We start from the raw sequence: 20,431 nt of genomic DNA, 5'->3' as shown, positions 1-20,431 counted from the left end.
TAAATGTCACGTGTCATCCATCAGGATGGGTCTCACGTGAGACATATTCTCATAGAATTCTTTTCCGCACACGAGAGGTAAATTTAGTACCATTGCTATATTGTAGTGATCTGTCAGATTTGGCATTGCTCACGCTGCTGTGGATGGCTTTATACTCTCCCAATCTCTCGGTTACTCTTTCTTCCTCTCTCCCCCCGAATACAGCCAGTGTCCTTTAGGCCTTTACCTCCTAGAAGTAGCAGCCAGTGACAGTGGTAGCAGGCATCACTCGCGCTCTGCTCGTCTCCTCTCCACCCCCACACTTTGCTTCGGAGGCCAGGCACAAACAATTCAGATTCTTCCCACATCCCGATCCTGTCTTCTTCATCCGATTTCCCTCCAATCTTCACTCAGACAAATTACCTCCCCACCCCCTTTCCGTCAAATCACGATCTCTGTGCGCGGAAAGCCAAATAGAGTGCCCTGCTTGTCCTTGGCTCTCCCACCACCACCACCGCCGCCGCCCCTGCTGCTGCTACTACTAGTACCTTAGCCTCACCTGGCACGCCGTCTTGCAGGAGCGCCAAGATAGCTTCTTCTTCTTGAAATCGCCTGCATGAGTGTGCTCTCCGTTGCTTCTTCCCCCTCCCCGGTCTGGAACGATGGGAGATGGCACCAAGAAGAGCAAGGTGAGTGTCCCAATCCTCGACTCTTTTTTAAGCTGCTAGTCAGGGATTTGGTTCCAATTTGGTTCTTCCTCCGCCCTTGTTGTGCAGCTATCATGGTCTAACTCCAAGAGCCTCGTGAGGAAGTGGTTCAACATCAGGGGGAAGTCCCATGACTTCCATGCCGATGACGCTGCTGCCATTGGCAGGAGACGTAAGCACTGCACAGTACACTAGCTAGTCAAAGATCCATGGCCCATGAACCCGTCCCTGTGCTGCCATTGTGTGTTCTTGTGGGTCCTTCACTGCCACCCGTTGGTCTGCAGTCTCTTCTACCCCTTGTCTGCGTCTGTGAGATCACTCTTTTGTTTCTTGTTGTACTACAACTCCACTGTTCCTCCGTCCCATTGTCAAGTTCTTTTGCTGCTGCTAATAGACAAAGCCCTCGGCTCGTTTTCAGGCTCCTCTGGTTTGTTTCCAGTGTTTTAATCCGTCCCATACTCCCTCCATTCCAAAATATAGTGAGCCCGTACTTCCCGAGGTCGAACTTTGACAATAAATTTAACGAACAAGACCGACTGCGGCGGGAGAAAAAATTACATAATTAAAAACTTTTTTCGAATACGAATTCACTGATATAACTTTTGCTCCCGCCACAATCGGTCTTGATAGTTAAATTTACAATCAAAGTTGAAGCACAGAAATAGAAAAAGCACTACATTGTGAAATGGATGGAGTATTTATTTACTCGTCGTCCACTTGTGGAGTAGTACTAGGAGGGTGCTTGGATACAAGGGACTATTTTTAGTCTGACTAAAAATAGTCTTTTTTAGAGGCTAAAGTTCCAAGCACCCTTGACTAAAGAGAGGCTAGGACTAGTCTTGAGGCTAAAATCTTTTAGTCATGGGAAACCTACTAAAATATGTACTCCCTCTTTTCCGGTTTATAGGGCTTATCTCAAAATTTTAGTTTTTTCATTTTATAAGGCTTAATTTGGTTGTTCCTCATCACATGCTTAGACTTCAAGGTGCATTAAATCATTGCATGCAAGTATTAAGACAAAACTGACCAATCCATGCATTTATGCATGCATGCATTGCAATTAATGCATTCATAAACATAATTTTTTAAGAAAAACAAGAGCATTAATTGGGTACTTTTGCAAACTACAAAAAAATATTCCACCACTCATTATCTACCTTGGTTGATGAGATTTTTGAATTGAGCCTTATAAACCGAAAAGGAGGGAGTATTAGCTCTTTCTCTCCTCATTTAATTCCTCTCCTTAGTTCTGGATTGGAGGGTTTGGAGGATAATAAATGCTCAATAACTAGATTTTAGTCTCTTTAGTATTTGGATCCAAACATGGGTAAGACTAGCAAGTTTTAGTCCCACTACTTTTAGTTATGGGACTAAAACGTATCCAAGCATGCTCTAGTAGTAACTGTCGTGGTTGCAGGAGGAGGAGGGGACGGCGAGTGGATGAGCGGCAGCTTTTCCAGGCGGGAATCCTGCACGGTCAAGAAGAGCAGGACAGGTAGTACTAGTACTACTTAATCGCATTTATGTGTATAATGGTTGGATCGGACAGGGTTAAATGTCTGACCTGCGTGCGATTCTACCTGTTACTACTGCATTGTGTGATTTGGATCTCAGAGAGGAGGAGCTCGCACGAGCGGTCGCAGCGGAGCAAGATCGACCTCGACGCCGCCGAGGCCACAGTCACCTTGGACTACAGGTACGTACCAGCTATCTCTCCGGCCGCCACGTTTCTTGGGAACTCGATCCCAATTCCCCATCCGTGAATGATGCCGACGTCCTTGTTTGGTTGGTCTTGAGGTAGGATCTTTGTTGCTACGTGGAATTTAGGTGGTCGCGCGCCGCCCTGCTCCCTGGGCCTCCACGACTGGCTCCACACCTCGCCGCCGGCGGACATCTACGTCCTCGGGTACGTACATCCGTCCAATGCACGAGCACGAGCACGAGCACTGGTAGAACCTGGCTTGAATGAATTGCCGCCGGCCCCTCCTTGCGCAGGTTCCAGGAGATCGTGCCGCTGAACGCAGGCAACGTGCTGGGCGCCGAGGACAACGGCCCGGCGCGCAAGTGGGTGTCACTGGTCCGGCGGACGCTGAACAGCATGCCGGGGAGTGGCAGCGGCAGCGGCAGCGCGACTCTGCATACGCCGTCACCGGCGCCCAACGTGGTGGTGGAGATGGACGACGACTTCCAAGGGTCGTCGAGGCGGGACAACCCGTCCTTGTTCCACCGTCGGTCATTCCAGGCCGGGCGCAGCCGGAGCCTGAGGATGGAGGGCGACATCCTCGCCCCCAGGCTCGACCGCCGGTACAGCGTCAACGACCGCGTCATGTACGGCAGCAGGCCGAGCGACTACGAAGCCAACTACCACCGGTGGGAGGACGAGAACAACGACGGCGAGTCGCCCAGCACGGTGTTCTCGCCGATGTCGTATGGGTACGGCAATGCGCCACCGTACGTGGAAGAAACCAATGGGACGGCTGCTGGCCACACGAGGTAAAAATAGTATTCAGCTCAGTCCATTCATGGCTAATTAAACTGGAGTATATCCCTTTGAATTTTTTTTTTCCAAATTGCACCTCTGTTTTGATGAGATTTAGTGCTCTTGTTCTTTGGTGAAAACCTGGTAGGTACTGCCTTGTTGCAAGCAAGCAAATGGTTGGGTTGTTCCTCATGGTTTGGGCTAGGAGAGAAATAAAGAGTGACATACGGAATCTCAAGGTCTCTTGTGTCGGCAGAGGATTGATGGGGTATCTTGGAAACAAGGTGAGGACATGAGTGAATTTCGAGGAAAACATTACACTTTTGGTAGCTTTGGAACTCGATCGATGAGAAATTAAGGGTTTATTTTCCAGGGCTCGATTTCCGTTAGCATGCTATTGCACCAAACGAGCTTCTGCTTCGTCTGCAGTCACCTGACATCAGGGCACAAGGACGGCGACGAGCACCGCCGGAATTCTGATGTCATGGAAATCCTGAGAAAAACCAGGTTTCCAATGGTTTATGGGCAATATGAAAGATCGGCTGAAACTGTCCTAGAGCATGAGTAAGCAATGCAGATCAGTTTGAGCTCATAGGAATTTTCATAGCAACTTGCAGTTGCATTTTCTTATGAAATATTGTTTTCCTGCATAGTCGAATCGTTTGGCTTGGGGACCTGAATTACCGGATAGCGCTTTCTTACCGGGCAGTGAAGGCCCTTGTGGAGATGCGCGACTGGAAAGCATTGTTAGAGAAAGATCAGGTGAGAGCTTAGCAACAACTCACTCATGAACACAGTGCACATACCTACCTAATGTTACAAAGCCAAAAGGTCAAGTAGACTTCTGATGAGGAGGCATGAAATGCCGGTGGTTTCAGCTGAGGAGCGAGCAAAGAGGCGGCCGCGTCTTCCCCGGTTGGAATGAGGGGAGGATATACTTCCCGCCGACATACAAATACTCGAATAACTCTGACAAATATGCAGGGGAAGACATGAATCAGAAGGAGAAGAAGAGAACACCTGCATGGTATGGTAATTTAAAGCACATTGTTGCATTGCATAATGTTTTGCCAGATTATGTACAGTTAGAAAGGAAACTCAGTGATCTGTTTGTACAGGTGCGACCGTATTTTGTGGTACGGGAGAGGCCTTAGCCAACTATCCTATGTCCGGGGAGAGTCGCGCTTCTCTGACCATAGACCTGTGTACAGCATGTTCAGTGCAGAAGTAGAGTCCATCAATCACAGCCGGATACAGAAGATGAGTTCTTCAAGCTCGCAACTCGACATCGAGGAATTGCTGCCCTATTCATATGGGTACACCGACATCAACCCGTATGGATACACTGATCTTAATTTCTACTAGAGTGGAATTCAGAACGAGCCTTCATGCCTCATGGGATTGGGAGGTACACTTGAGAAATTGTAAGCCCAGTGCTGAGCCTGAATTGCGTTGCAACGTCAGTCTTTGTTGACAACAGAGGATAGCGTATGCGGTGAAGCCAATTGGTGCTCTTTTTTGCAGTATAAACCAAGTCAGGAAGAGATTGCAGGCAGCAGAAAGTGAGATGTTTCACTGACTCCATACAGATAAAATGATAACAGAAAATAACATACCTTACATAACTCATACAATGGGCAGGTAGTATCAGCCGTTGTCCCATCTGAAATCCAATCTGTGACTTCGGCCAAAGCAGATATATGCTGCCAGATAGAAATGGCGAGTGTTTCCCAGAATTTTTTCCTGTACATTGTAAGACAATTTCTTCCATTATTTTTGGTTGCTGTGAGAAAACGACAAGACTCGCGTCGTGAGATCCTTGTTTTTCTTGGCTTTTGAGAGCTGTAAAAAAGATCATGAATGCATGCAGTGTTTATACTCATTTTTCTGGATGGAATAGAGAAGCAGGTGTACGTCATGATCACGAGGCATGTGTTGCTGTAGCAGCACTACTTGATCCGTAGTGAGCTGACAGAAAGGCTCCTGGTCAAATTCAGAACGAGCCTTCATGCCTTTTGGTCTTGTTTGTAGGTGGCATGAAAAACAAAGCATAATAGCTACTCCCTCTGTCTCATAATATAAGAGTGTTGTTGACACTCGCTCTTCCTTTGTCCCATAATATAAGCATTTTTGACACTCGCTCTTATATTATGAGACGAAGGGAGTAATATCTTGATCAATAAAGCGAATATCTGAAGCCATCGCCACAACTACCACCACAAATTAATCCTTGGCGGCGAGCGATGGCGCACGACGTGCGGGACGTGTGAATGGCGTGTCTCGTTGGCCGCCGATCTCATGGCGCACCCTCTCCTTCTCCGACGGGGAGCTCCTCCTCCGACGAGAGGCGCTTCGACTCATACTCATGGACGGGCGAGGCGTCATCATCGATGCGCGCTCCCTGCGCGCGGGCGAGTCAGTCGATATAGGCAATGTCGTCTCGTTCCCATGTCACTGCAAAAGGTATGTGATCGCTTGACGGCGGCAAGCTCATCGCCGGCGAATACATTGAAGGGCACGGGGCATGTGGGTGCGGTACACGGGCGAGACGGGGGGAGGTGCACGGGTAACCAGTCTCTGGGCAGTGCGAGCCTGACCTCTCCTACCTACCCATCCATGGCGGATGCTCAACAAGTGGGAGCACATCCAATCCTCCATTCTCACCCACGGGTGCATCACAGTGATATCAAATCCCCCCACCGCCTCCTGTGCTTGACCTAGAAACCGCATTTTCCCACTTCTGGACAGCAGCGAAAAACCCTAGATCTAGCCCATCAATTGATTTGAGATGGTGGAAAGGCAAGGTGGGTGTGTTGGGGAACATTGTATGGGAAACAAAAAATTTCCTACGCTCACCAAGATCAATCTAGGAGATGAACATCTATGAGAGGAGAGATTGCATCTACATACCCTTGTAGATCGCTAAGAGGAAGCATTAAGAAACGCGGATGATGTAGTCGAACGTCTTCACGATTCGTCCCGCGAACTCCCGATCCAAGTGTCAAATGGACGGCACCTCCGCGTTCAACACACATACGGCTTGATGATGTCTTCACCTCCTCGATCCAGCGTGCTATGGTGAAGTAGTAGCTCGAGTCCTCCGGAAGCACGACGGCGTGGCGGCGGCGGCGGTGGTGGAATCTTAGCAGAGCTTCGCTAAACACTACAGAGAAGAAGAGGGTTACGAGGGAGAGGAAGGGCAGCGCAGTGGCAGTACTTGGGTGCGGCTGCCCTCCCTCTACCCCTCTATATATAGAGGGAAGGGGGAGGAGGGGGGGCGGCCACAACGGGGAAACCCTAGATGGGTTTGGGCGCCTCCCACCTAGGAGGCTTGGCCCCCAAGGCAAAGGGGTGGGCAGCCCTAGGGGGCGCCCCCACCTCCTCTGGTTACGTGGGATGGGTGAGGGGGTGCGCGCAGCCCCTTAGTGGGCTGGTGTGCCCCCTCCCCTTGGCCCATGAGCCCCCCTCAACACTTGTCAGGGGCCCCCGAAACCCCTGTCGATCATCCTGGCCATAACCGGGTGCCCCTGGAACACTTCCGGACTCCGATACCCTTCGTTCTACATATCAATCTTCATTTTCGGACCATTTCGGAGTTCCTCGTCACGCCCGGGATCTCATCCGAGACTCCGAACAACTTTCAGTAACCACCATAATGACTCGACTATACTTATATCGTCATCAAACGTTAAGTGTGTAGACCTTGCGGGTTTGAGAACTATGCAGACGTGACCGAGACACCTCTACGGTCATTAACCAATAGCAGGACCTGGATGCCCATATTGGTTCCTACATATTCTATGAAGATCTTTATCGGTCGAACCTCGATGTCAGAGATTCAGACAATCCCGTATGTAGTTCCCTTTTTCTATCGGTATGTTACTTGCCCGAGATTCGATCGTCGGTATCACCATACCTAGTTCTATCCCGTTACCGGCAAGTCTCTTTACTCATTCCGTAATACAAGATCCCGTGACTAACTCATTAGTCACATTGCTTGCAAGCCTGTTATGATGTTGTATTACCGAGTGGGCCCTAAGATACCTCTCCATCATATGGAGTGACAAATCCCGGTCTTGATCCATGCCAACTCTGTAGAGCACCTTTATAGTCACCCAGTTACGTTGCGATGTTTGGTATACACAAGGTACTCCTTCGGTGTCAGTGAGTTGCATGATCTCATGGTCATAGGAACATACACTTGACATGCAGAAAACGATAGCAATAAACTTGATATGATCATATGCTACGTTCATAGTTTGAGTCTTGTCAATCACATAATTCTCCTAATGATGTGACCCCGTTATCAAATAACAACTCATGTCTATGACTAGGAAACCATAGCCATCTTTGATCAACGAGCTAGTCCGATAGAGGCTCACTAGGGACATGTTGTTGTCTATGTATCCACACATGCATTTGAGTTTCCGGTCAATACAATTATAGCATGGATAATAAATGATTATCATGAACAAGGAAATATAATAATAACCACTTTATTATCGCCTCTAGGGCATATTTTGAACTGGGTGGAGATCCACGTTCGTTTGCGGAGGTAGCTGCTGATAGATATGATAAGATAATATTTTTGGTATTTTTATGATAAAGAGAAATAAAGATGCAAAGTAAAATAAATGGCAATAGAAACAGCTAAGTATTGGAAGATTAATATGATAGAAGATAGACCCGGGGGCCATAGGTTTCACTAGTAGCTTCTCTCAAGAGCATAAGTATTACGGTGGGTAAACGAATTACTGTCGAGCAATTGATAGAATTGAGCATAGTTATGAGAATATCTAGGTATGATCATGTATATAGGCATCACATCGGAGACAAGTAGACCAAAACGATTCTGCATCTACTACTATTACTCCACACATCGACCGCTATCCAGCATGCATCTAGAGTATTAAGTTCATAAGAACAGAGTAATGCTTTAAGGAAGATGACATGATGTAGAGGGATAAACTCATGCAATATGATATAAACCCCATCTTTTTATCCTCGATGGCAACAATACAATACATGTCGGTTCCCTTTCTGTCACTGGGATCGAACACCGCAATATTGAACTCAAAGCTAAGCACTTCTCCCATTGCAAGAAAGATCAATCCAGTAGGCCAAACCAAACTGATAATTCGAAGAGATTTGCAAAGATAAACCAATCATACATAAAAGAATTCAGAGGAGAATCAAATATTGTTCACAGATAAACTGGATCATAAACCCACAATTCATCGGATCTCGACAAACACATCGCAAAAGAAGATTACATCGAATAGATCTCCAAGAAGACCGAGGGGAACTTTGTATTGAGATCCAAAGAGAGAGAAGAAGCCATCTAGCTAATAACTATGGACCCGAAGGTCTGAAGTAAACTACTCACACATCATCGGAGAGGCCATGGAGTTGATGTAGAGGCCCTCCATGATCAATGCCCCCTCCGGTGGAGCTCCGAAAAAGGCCCCAAGATGGGATCTCTCGGATACAGAAGGTTGCAGCGGTGGAATTAGGTTTTCGTGGTGCTCCTGAATGTTTGGGGGGTACGTGGATATATATAGGAGGAAGAAGTACGTCGGTGGAGCAACGAGGGGACCACGAGGGTGGAGGGCGCGCCTGGGGGTAGGCGCGCCCCCTGCCTCGTGGACGCCTCGTTTGTTTCTTGACGCCCACTCCAAGTCTCCTAGATCACGTTTGTTGAGAAAATCACGTTCCCGAAGGTTTCATTCCATTTGGACTCCGTTTGATATTCCTTTTCTTCGAAACCCTAAAATAGGCAAAAAAACAGCAATTTGGGTCGGGCCTCCGATTAGTAGGTTAGTCCCAAAAATGATATAAAAGTGTAAAATAAAGCCCATTAACATCCAAAATAGATAATATAATAGCATGGAGCAATCAAAAATTATAGATACATTGGAGACGTATCAAGCATCCCCAAGCTTAATTCCTGCTCGTCCTCGAGTAGGTAAATGATAAAAGAAGAATTTTTGATGTGGAATGCTTTCTAACATATTTCTCAATGTAATTTTTCTTTATTGTGTCATGAATGTTCAGATCCAGAAGATTCAAGATAAAATTTTAATATTGACATAAAAATAATAATACTTCAAGCATACTAACTAAGCAATCATGTCTTCTCAAAATAACATGGCCAAAGAAAGTTATCCCTACAAAATCATATAGTCTGGCTATGTTCTATCTTCACCACACAAAATATTTAAATCATGCACAACCCCGATGACAAGCCAAGCAATTGTTTCATACTTTTGATGTTCTCAAACTTTTTCAATCTTCACACAATATATGAGCGTGAGCCATGGATATAACACTATATGGTGGAATAGAATGGTGGTTGTGGAGAAGACAAAAAGGAGAAGATAGTCTCACATCAACTAGGTGTATCAACGGGCAATGGAGATGCCCATCAATAGATATCAATGTGAGTGGGTAGGGATTGCCATGCAACGGATGCACTAGAGCTATAAGTGTATGAAAGCTCAACAAAAGAAACTAAGTGGGTGTGCATCCAACTTGCTTGCTCACGAAGACCTAGGGCATTTTGAGGAAGCCCATCATTGGAATATACAAGCCAAGTTCTATAATGAAAATTTCCCACTAGTATATGAAAGTGATATCATAGGAGACTCTCTATCATGAAGATCATGGTGCTACTTTGAAGCACAAGTGTGGGAAAAGGATAGTAGCATTGTCCCTTCTCTCTTTCTCTCTCATTTTTTTGGGCCTTCTCCTTTTTTATGGCCTTTCTCTTTTTTTTCTTTTTTTCGTCCGGAGTCTCATCCCAACTTGTGGGGGAATCATAATCTCCATCATCCTTTCCTCACTTGGGACAATGCTCTAATAATGATGATCATCACACTTTATTTACTTACAACTCAAGAACTACAAATCGATACTTAGAACAAAATATGTCTCTATGTTAATGCCTCCGGCGGTGTACCGGGATGTGCAATGATGCATGAGTGACATGTATGAAAATTATGAATGGCGGCTTTGCCACAAATACGATGTCAACTACATGATCATGCAAGCAATATGACAATGATGAAGCGTGTCATAATAACGGAACGATGCAAAGTTGCATGGCAATATATCTCGGAATGGCTATGGAAATACCATAATAGGTAGGTATGGTGGCTGTTTTGAGGAAGGTATATGGCGGGTTTATGGTACCGGCGAAAGTTGCGCGATACTAGAGAGGCTAGCAATGGTGGAAGGGTGAGAGTGCGTATAATCCATGGACTCAACATTAGTCATAAAGAACTCACATACTTATTGCAAAAATCTATTAGTTATCGAAACAAAGTATTACGCGCATGCTCCTAGGGGGATAGATTGGTAGGAAAAGACCATCGCTCGTCCCCGACCGCCACTCATAAGGAAGACAATCAATAAATAAATCATGCTCCGACTTCATCACATAACGGTTCAACACACGTGCATGCTACGGGAATCACAAACTTTAACACAAGTATTTCTCAAATTCACAACTACTCAACTAGCATGACTCTAATATCACCATCTCCATATCTCAAAACAATTATCAAGTATCAAACTTCTCATAGTATTCAATGCACTTGTATGAAAGTTTTTATTATTGCCATGTTGTTCTAAAGGAATCTCAAAATAATATAAGTGAAGCATGAGGGAAAAATAGTTTCTATAAAACAAAACTACCGCCTTGCTCTAAAAGATATAAGTGAAGCACTAGAGCAAAAACTATAGCTCAAAAGATATAAGTGAAGCACATAGAGTATTCTAATAAATTCCCAATCATGTGAGTCTCTCTCAAAAGGTGTGTACAGCAAGGATGATTATGGTAAACTAAAAATCAAAGACTCAAATCATACAAGACGCTCCAAGCAAAACACATATCATGTGGTGAATAAAAATATAGCTCCAAGTAAAGTTACCGATAGACAAAGACGAAAGAGGGGATGCCTTCCGGGGCATCCCCAAGCTTAGGCTTTTTGGTGTCCTTGAATTTTACCTTGGGGTGCCATAGGCATCCCCAAGCTTAGGCTCTTGCCACTTCTTGTTCCATAACCCATCAAATCTTTATCCAAAACTTGAAAACTTCACAACACAAAACTTAAATAGAAAATCTCGTGAGCTCCGTTAGCGAAAGAAAACAAAACACCCCTTCAAGGTACTGTAACATCCCAAATTTGCAATTTGGAATGTTATACACTAGATCACCATGCATATCATATTTTCTTGCATTTTGGTTGATCCTAGAAATTTCACGCAACTCAAGGACCTTCGGAGAGAGTTGGGGATTTCGTTATTTTCATATTTGAGAGTTTTCTCGAATTTGAAAAGAGGATCATTTGATTTATTTATTTCATCTTCAATTATTTTTCCGATATCAAAAAAAATATGAGAGAGGGAATAATATGACTTTCCCAAATTTAGGAAAAATGAAGATCTAATGAATAAATCAAATTTTGGTTTTGCCAGAGTTTTATTTGCATTTTATTTGGATAGTGAAAAATGCGCGTTTTCAAAAATTGCATTTTAGGCCCGGAGAAAAGTTCATTTTGTTCGACTCATTTTTAGGAGTCGGGGAAAATTTACTTTAGAAATTTTGGAGCCCGTTTAGATTTTCTTTTCTGTGTTTTTCTGCGCGCAGAACTGTTTAAAAAAAATCCAGCAGACCAGCCGGGCCAAAGGCCCAGCCAGCTGCCGCCGCCCCAGCCTCCCTGCGCGCTGCCGCCAGGCGCAGGCAGCCATGCAGGCCGCCGCCTCGGTCGAAGCCGAGTCCCTCTTGGACTCTGGCCGGTTTAGCCCCCCTCTTTCCTTTGTTTCGTTTTCCTAGTAGGACTTTAGTCCTACTCCGTTTCCTCTTTTTCTTTCCTATTCCTACTCTATTTCTTGTCCCCTACCCCAAGTAAATCCTCCCCTCACCAATATAAATACCCCAACACCCCCCCCCTCCAAATCATCAAACCAAACCCCAAGCCCTCCACCGCACCCCACCCACGCCCTACACTGCGCCACCCCACACCCGCGCCGCCGCACCTTGCCCACGCCGTCGCCGCCCTACGCCACGCCGCCGGAGCCTCTCGCCGGAGCCCCTCGCCGGAGGTTGCCCACGTCTCTTTTCCTCGGATCGTTTTCTTCTAATCGTTCCGATTCTTTTCTTCTCCTCTGATTTGTTTTCTAGATCGGTTTTTCATTTCGGTTTTCTTCTCCGAAACCCTAGATCGGATTCGTTTTCTTTTCCGATTTAGTTGCCTTTGGACCGTTCGCCGGACCGTTCGTCCTAACGAACGTGATCACCGGATTCTTCTAGGTTAACGAACGCCCGTTCGTTTAACTGTTCGTCGTTTCTTTACGTCGGATTTATTCCTCGTTCTTTCCGATCGCGATCTCAGATCCGATCTTCGTTCTAGTTTATCTTCTCGCTCGTTTATCGGAATCAGGTGATTCAAGAGCCTGGGGTTTCGTCTCGAAACCGCCGTTCCGTCTAATCAACTTAAACAAGTTTTTGCCCCGGTAAAATTTGACCTAGATTCAACTTGCTAGAACTGAGTTGTTTTCTTCCGCCGTTTGTTTTCCGTTTCTTTGTTCGGTTCGTTCTTTCTTTGCAACCAGAGTTCTTAAGTTGAACTATCTGGTTCGTTCTCTTGTTCGAGTTTTACCTGAGCATTAGATGAGTACTTATTGTGTGCTTGTTGTTTGTCTGCGATAGATCACCCGGATTGCGCCGCTTGTTACTTCGAAACCCTAGGTCTCGCGGATCATCAGCAAGGCAAGTAACACTTTGATCATACCTTTTCTACAACCCATGTTTTATTGCATTAGATCAATCCTCTCACATTGCATGATTAGGATCTAATTAATTTGTGGGATGGGAAGTAGATGAGGTAGTACCTATTACCTGTTTATTATGAAACCTTTGGGAGTTACTTCTACGTTTGCTTATTATGCCATGCTATGCTAGTAGACGTGGATTGGGTGAGTGATATCCATGACAGATGTGAGTTGATAATTTTAATGGTTTATCTAAGGTGGCAACTTAAACACACATCTGGGTGGATTGAGGCACCTGATGTCTATCAGGACTTGCCTGTTTTTTTTGGACCGCCACCCAGGCTCAAAGGGATCATAAGATCTTTCATACTAGAAACTTCCGTGTGCAGCCACAAGCCATTATGGGCTCTGGCATAGTTGACTAAGTCGTGCGAACTCTTACGGGGTGGACTATCAGATGTAGGGGTTGTAGGTGGTACGGTCTACCCCACACGTAAGGTGCTAGCGCTTCTGAAAGACTGTGTCTCGGTCATCCGTCTTCTCAAACACCCTGTAGTGCGAGAAACCAAACGGAGGCGATCGAGTCTTGTGGGGAAAAGTGCGCAAACCTCTGCAGAGTGTATAAACTAATCATGATTAGCCGTGTCCCCAGTTATGGACAACTTGAGTATCTAGTTCTTGAATATCATGTGAATCTCATCACGTTACTTCTAATTAATGTTGTTGGGTTTTAATTACTTAATTGGGATCGGAATGCTGTCAACCATTCTCGATGTTTAACAACTACCACGATAGTTAAATAAATGTATTCCTTTGCAGTAGGGAAAAACTGGCTTTACGCAAAACTGTAACCATAGAGCTTTCCACCAGCCATATATGCATATAGTATAGCTGTTTCATTCCATTACTCTCTATGTGTTACCTTGCCAGCATATTCCATGTGCTGACCCGTTTTCGGGCTGCAACTTCTCATGTTGCAGACTTTTCAGACGACGAGTAAGGTGTTTTAGGTCGTGGTTCTATACTCAGTGATGCCGTTGGAGTTGATGGACCCATTTATCTTCCAAGTCTTCCGCTGTTATCGACACTAGATGGCCTCAAGCCATTTTTATTGTAATAAGTTCTCCTTGAGACAACGATGTAATAAGTGTGTGATTGCCACTCTGCTATAAATCCTTCGATGTACTATGTGGTGTCAGCATTACTGATCCAGGGATGACACCTGAGCACAGAGCGCTTGATCCATTTGGGTCGAGTCGCGACAGAGATGGTATCAGAGCCAGGTTGACTGTAGGACACGACCACTAAGTTAAAGCCATAGATCACCATTCTCTTCTCATTTTCTAACTCCTCATCTTTTCTACTCTTTTAGGATGAAGGCACACCATTTGGATTTCACCTGAAGGAAGTCACCAAGTACCTGAACATTGGATTACCAAGCTTCACGGGAACCTTCAACGCCACTCTGCCTGAAGAGGAGCGCTGGAAGATTCAAGCTCATGTTCCGGGAAGGAAATTCACGCCAATCACGAAGCCATAGAAAGTGTTTTCAATGCACCAACCTGGAGTCTGGGAAGGAGCATGGCAGCTCATATCACCATAGGACGCATTGGAGAAGTTTATCAAGAAGACCTCAAGGACACTATCTACCAGATTTGCGGACGCCGAGATGAACAATGGGAGTTAGTCAGCACTAAGAAGGATAGATCCATTGCATCTTTCATCCAGGAGTTAAACCAGCACATTCGACGCCACGAGAACCAGATGTGCAATGATATGATAGAGTTGAAGAATGCAAAGGCAAGGATCATCGAGCTAGAAGGAGAACTGAAGTATACACGCAAGGACTACATGGACGAGATCGTAGCTCTAGCAAGGCACAATGGCGATCTTAAGCAGGAGATTAAAGAACTCAAGAGGAAGTTAGCATCCAAGGAAGAAGAAGAGTACATCGCATGTCCGGACAACTACATCATCATCGACGACACCGATTCGGATCCAAGTGAACCCGACTTTGAAGACGAAGCTGGAGCAGATATCATGGAGTCTTCCACCGGTTCAAATTTCTAGATGACCACCAAATAGCAGTAGTATTCCCCCATGTAAACATTATAGTTCGAGCACTTTTTGCGATAGTTAGCCTGTTTGTAAGCCCTTGTTTGATTGATTGAAGTGATTTTGTGTGCATTTGCTCATGTGCATTGGGGTAGTGTTTTCCCTTTAGACCTCACTCTATTCTTATATCTCATCTTTTCTAAACCCTCAGATGCCTCCGAGACGTGACAATGGATTTCCACCGGAGCTCACTCAGTTGATCCAGCAGCAGAATCAATTGATGCAGATGTTAGTCCAGAACCAGCAGAACAACAACCCACCACCACCACCACCTGTTGACCACTTAGCCCGTTTCCTTAGGCTAAATCCGCCGGTGTTTTCCAGTAGCACCGAGCTGATAGTAGCAGATGATTGGCTCCGCAAGATAGGAAGGGAGTTGACCACTGTAGGATGCACGGATGGTGAGAAGGTGAAGTTTGCCGCACATCAGCTTGACGACCCGCGGCAACATGGTGGGAGAATTTCACAGCCACTTACCCAGTTGACACTTTCACATGGGATCAGTTTCAGCAAGCTTTCCGCACTGCCCACGTTTCAGCAGGAGCAATGGCCATGAAGAAGCATGAGTTTCGCAACTTACGCCAAGGAGGAAGGACAGTTGGCCAGTACATTGACGATTTCAGCAAGTTAGCATGTTATGCCCCAGATGACGTTGCTACGGATGCAGCTAAGCAGGAGAAGTTTCTGGAAGGACTGAATGATGAACTAAGCATGAAGTTGATGGTAGCGAGTTTCAACAACTACCAGGAGTTGGTAGATCGTGCCATCATGATTGAAGGAAAGCAACAGCAGATGGAGAACCGTAAGAGGAAGTATGGACAGGGGAAGTATAACCCTGGAGCCCAGCAGAAGCCCCGTTTTGCCCCTAAACCGGGATTTCAGTTTCAGCATACCCATGGAGGAGGTAGTTCGCACAACCATAATGGCCACAAGAATGGTAATGGGAATGGAGGAAGTAATGGCCAGAACCGGACCATCCCATCGACCCCAACCAAGAGAGATCTGAGCCAAGTCACCTGTTTCAAGTGTTCCAAGACCGGACATTATGCCAAGGAATGTCCTGAAGGCCAGAATGGAAATGGCAATGGAAGCTCTGGGAAGAAGCCGAACCCTTTCAATAGGGGACAGGTGAACCACGTTAATGTGGAGGAGGTTGAAGATCAGCCTGATGCAGTAATCGGTAAGTTTTTGGTTAAGTCATTTACTGCACTCGTTCTTTTTGATACCGGTGCATCGCATTCATACATATCAAGGGGATTTGTGGATAAATATAACCTGCCAACCCAAGCCCTTAGGTCACCCATGTTAGTAACCTCGCCAGGAGCGGAGTTTATGGCAAGACGATGGTGTGATCGGTTACCATTAAGGATTGGTAACTATGTGTTTCCCTCAGACCTAATAGTATTGGAATCTCAAGGACTGGATGTGATATTAGGCATGGATTGGTTGTCGATGTATGGAGGAAACATCGATTGCGCTAGTAAGTCATTTTTGCTTACCACACCAGAAGGAAGAAGGATCAAGTATGTATCCCGGCATGTGCCAAACAGGACACAAGTAAACTACCTAACAGGAGTTGTGCAAGAAGAAGTACCAGTGGTAAAGGATTTTCCTGATGTATTTCCTGAGGAATTACCAGGAATGCCACCGGATAGGGACATTGATTTTTTGATTGAGTTATTGCCAGGTACAGGCCCAATATCGAAGCGACCGTACCGGATGCCAGCAAAGGATTTGGTGGAAATTAAGAATCAGATTAAGGAGTTATTGGATAAAGGTTACATTCGCCCAAGTTCTTCACCTTGGGGATCACCCGTACTTCTAGTGGAAAAGAAGGATGGATCATTAAGGATGGTTGTTGATTATCGAGGATTGAATGAAGTAACCATCAAGAACAAGTACCCACTGCCAATGATTAATGATCTGTTTGATCGTTTGCAAGGAGCTAAAGTGTTTTCCAAGATCGATTTGCGATCAGGGTACCATCAGTTGAAGATTCGAGAGCAGGATATACCAAAGACAGCATTCACCATGAGATATGGACTGTATGAGTATACCGTTATGTCATTTGGATTGACTAACGCACCTGCCTATTTTATGAACCTGATGAACAAAGTGTTTATGGAGTTTTTGGATAAGTTCGTCGTAGTGTTCATTGATGACATCCTGGTATATTCAAAGAATGAAGAGGAGCATAAGGAACATTTGCGTTTGGTTTTGGAGAAACTAAGGGAACATCAGTTATATGCCAAGTTCAGCAAATGTGAGTTTTGGTTGAAGGAAGTTGGATTCCTCGGACACGTTATATCCGGAGAAGGTATAGTAGTTGACCCCACAAAGGTTGAGACTGTAGCCGAATGGGAAGCACCAACGACGGTTGGAGAGATCCGGAGTTTTCTTGGACTCGCAGGATACTACCGGAGATTCATTGAGAACTTTTCAAAGATTGCAAAGCCTATGACTGAGTTGTTGAAGAAGGATACTAAGTTCAAATGGACTGAGGAGTGTGAGGCTAGTTTCCAGGAGTTGAAGAAACGCTTGGTTACCTCACCAGTATTGATTTTGCCAGATCAGACCAAGGATTATGAGGTGTATTGCGATGCTTCACGTCGAGGACTTGGAGCAGTGCTTATGCAGGAAGGGAGAGTTGTTTCGTATGCTTCGCGACAACTGAAGCCTCATGAGTTGAATATGCCACGCATGATTTGGAGTTAGCAGCCGTAGTGCATGCATTGAAAACGTGGAGACATTTCCTCATTGGAAATCATTGTGAGGTGTACACGGATCACAAGAGTTTGAAGTACATTTTCACGCAGAAGGAGTTGAACCTCCGATAAAGGAGATGGTTGGAGCTCATCAAAGATTATGACATGAGATTGCATTACCATCCCGGAAAAGCTAATGTAGTAGCTGACGCATTGAGCCGTAAGAGCCATGTCAATACTTTAATGACGGGAGAAGTACCCAAGGAGTTAGCAGAAAACCTTCGTGAGCTATGTTTGGAAATAGTTCCGAGAGGCTATGTAGCAGCATTGGAGATTCAGTCAACATTGATGGATAAGATCAGAGAAGCTCAGAAATCTGACAAGGAGATTGCTGCTATAAAAGAGAAATTGAGCAAAGGAAAAGCAAAGGGATTTCGTGAGGATGAGCACGATACCCTATGGTTTGAGGACCGTGTTTATGTGCCCAATGACCCGGAAATCAGGAAGTTGATTTTGCACGAAGCACATGATTCACCGTATTTGATTCACCCAGGGAATACCAAGATGTATTTGGATTTGAAGGAAACATTCTGGTGGACCGGAATGAAGAAGGATATTGCAGCATATGTAGCAGTTTGTGACGTCTGTCAGAGAGTAAAGGCAGAGCATCAAAAGCCAGCAGGATTGTTACAACCATTGCCGATACCCTAATGGAAGTGGGATAAGATAGGCATGGATTTTATCACAGGACTACCCAGGATGAAAGCAGGCTATGACTCGATATGGGTAGTAGTTGATCGTTTGACGAAGGTAGCACATTTCATTCCAGTTAAGACCACTTACACCAGTGCTAAGTTGGCAAAGATATACATGACTAGGATCATTTGTTTGCATGGAGTTCCGAGGAGTATCGTATCAGATAGAGGAACCCAATTTACCTCAAAGTTTTGGAATCAGTTGCATGAGACTTTAGGAACCAGACTAGAGTTCAGCACAGCTTTTCATCCACAGACAGATGGACAGACTGAGAGAGTCAATCAGATTTTGGAAGATATGCTGAGAGCTTGTGCACTAGATTATGGATCTAGTTGGGATGATAACTTGCCGTATGCGGAGTTTTCTTATAACAACAGTTACCAAACCAGTTTGAAGATGGCACCTTTCGAAGCTTTATATGGAAGGAGGTGCAGGACACCGTTGTCATGGGACGAAGTTGGAGACCGCCAGTTCTTTGGACCAGATTTGATTAAGGAGTCTGAACTGAAGGTTAAGTTGATTCGTGATAGGCTCAAGGTAGCCCAGTCCAGGCAGAAGAGCTACGCAGATTCAAAACGCAAGGAGACAATTTACGAAACCGGAGACAGAGTTTATCTTCGAGTATCCCCACTTTGAGGAGTTAAGCGCTTTGGAGTTAAGGGAAAATTAGCACCGCGTTTCGTTGGACCGTATAAGATCTTGCAACGTAAGGGAGAAGTCGCGTATAAGTTGGAATTACCAGAGGGACTGTCAGGAGTTCATGATGTATTCCATGTTTCTCAGCTGAAGAAATGTCATGCCGAGATGGCGGAGGTACCGCTGAGAGATACCGTGCCACTCGAAGCGATTCAGTTGAAGGACGACTTAACGTATGAGGAGAAGCCAGTCAAGATTCTCGATTATGCCAGTAGAGTCACCCGCAGCAAGGTTATCAAGTTTTGCAAAGTTCAGTGGAACCACCACTCAGAGGATGAAGCCACCTGGGAGAGAGAAGAAGATTTGCTTAAGGACCACCCTCACCTATTTTCTAGCCAACCCGAATCTCGAGGGCGAGATTCATTTTAAGGGGGGTAGGTTTGTAACATCCCAAATTTACAATTTGGAATGTTATACACTAGATCATCATGCATATCATATTTTCTTGCATTTTTGTTGATCCTAGAAATTTCACGCAACTCAAGGACCTTCGGAGAGAGTTGGGGATTCCGTTATTTTCATATTTGAGAGTTTTCTCGAATTTGAAAAGAGGATCATTTGATTTATTTATTTCATCTTCAATTATTTTTCCGATATCAAAAAAAATATGAGAGAGGGAATAATATGACTTTCCCAAATTTAGGAAAAATGAAGATCTAATGAATAAATCAAATTTTGGTTTTGCCGGAGTTTTATTTGCATTTTATTTGGATAGGGAAAAATGTGCGTTTTCAAAAATTGCATTTTAGGCCCAGAGGAAAGTTCATTTTGTTCGACTCATTTTTAGGAGTCGGGGAAAATTTACTTTAGAAATTTTGGAGCCCGTTTAGATTTTCTTTTCTGTGTTTTTCTGCGCGCAGAACCGTTTAAAAAAATCCAGCAGACCAGCCGGGCCAAAGGCCCAGCCAGCCGCCGCCGCCCCAGCCTCCCTGCGCGCTGCGCGCCAGGCGCAGGCAGCCAGGCAGGCCGCCGCCTCGGTCGAAGCCGAGTCCCTCTTGGACTCTGGCCGGTTTAGCCCCCCTCTTTCCTTTGTTTCGTTTTCCTAGTAGGACTTTAGTCCTACTCCGTTTCCTCTTTTTCTTTCCTATTCCTACTCTATTTCTTGTCCCCTACCCCAAGTAAATCCTCCCCTCACCAATATAAATACCCCAACACCCCCCTCCAAATCATCAAACCAAACCCCAAGCCCTCCACCGCACCCCACCCCGCGCCCTACACCG

At 45.3% G+C, this 20,431-nt stretch overlaps 1 protein-coding gene and 1 pseudogene across 1 annotated transcript; one reads left to right on the top strand and one right to left on the bottom strand.

Annotated features, from left to right (window-relative positions):
• LOC119315891 overlaps positions 1 to 347 on the bottom strand; it is a 3,143-nt pseudogene extending 2,796 nt beyond the window's left edge.
• On the top strand, positions 246 to 5,057 carry LOC119317152 (type I inositol polyphosphate 5-phosphatase 4-like). The gene is made up of 11 exons (XM_037591560.1): positions 246 to 668; positions 756 to 858; positions 2,104 to 2,181; positions 2,301 to 2,382; positions 2,488 to 2,592; positions 2,682 to 3,179; positions 3,314 to 3,449; positions 3,539 to 3,729; positions 3,819 to 3,927; positions 4,044 to 4,192; positions 4,284 to 5,057. Exons 1-11 carry the CDS (start codon positions 642 to 644, stop codon positions 4,528 to 4,530), a joined length of 1,725 nt encoding a protein of 574 aa, XP_037447457.1. The 5' UTR covers positions 246 to 641; the 3' UTR covers positions 4,531 to 5,057.
• The last annotated feature ends 15,374 nt before the right edge of the window (positions 5,058 to 20,431 follow it).

This window comes from Triticum dicoccoides, chromosome 6A (assembly GCF_002162155.2).
Source record: "Triticum dicoccoides isolate Atlit2015 ecotype Zavitan chromosome 6A, WEW_v2.0, whole genome shotgun sequence".
In the NCBI taxonomy this organism is placed as follows: Eukaryota; Viridiplantae; Streptophyta; class Magnoliopsida; order Poales; family Poaceae; genus Triticum; species Triticum dicoccoides.
The sequence above is the reverse complement of the archived record's forward strand: the minus strand, read 5'-3'. Positions and strand labels throughout refer to the sequence as shown.

What these genes read in the sequence shown, in the direction of transcription:
- LOC119317152 (XM_037591560.1), top strand. Translation starts at nt 642, where the DNA reads ATGGGAGATGGCACCAAGAAGAGCAAG. An exon ending in TGCTGCCATTGGCAGGAGAC is followed by an intron (nt 859 to 2,103) that starts GTAAGCACTGCA and finishes TCGTGGTTGCAG; the next exon opens with GAGGAGGAGGGGACGGCGAG. An exon ending in ACGGCTGCTGGCCACACGAG is followed by an intron (nt 3,180 to 3,313) that starts GTAAAAATAGTA and finishes AAAACCTGGTAG; the next exon opens with GTACTGCCTTGTTGCAAGCA.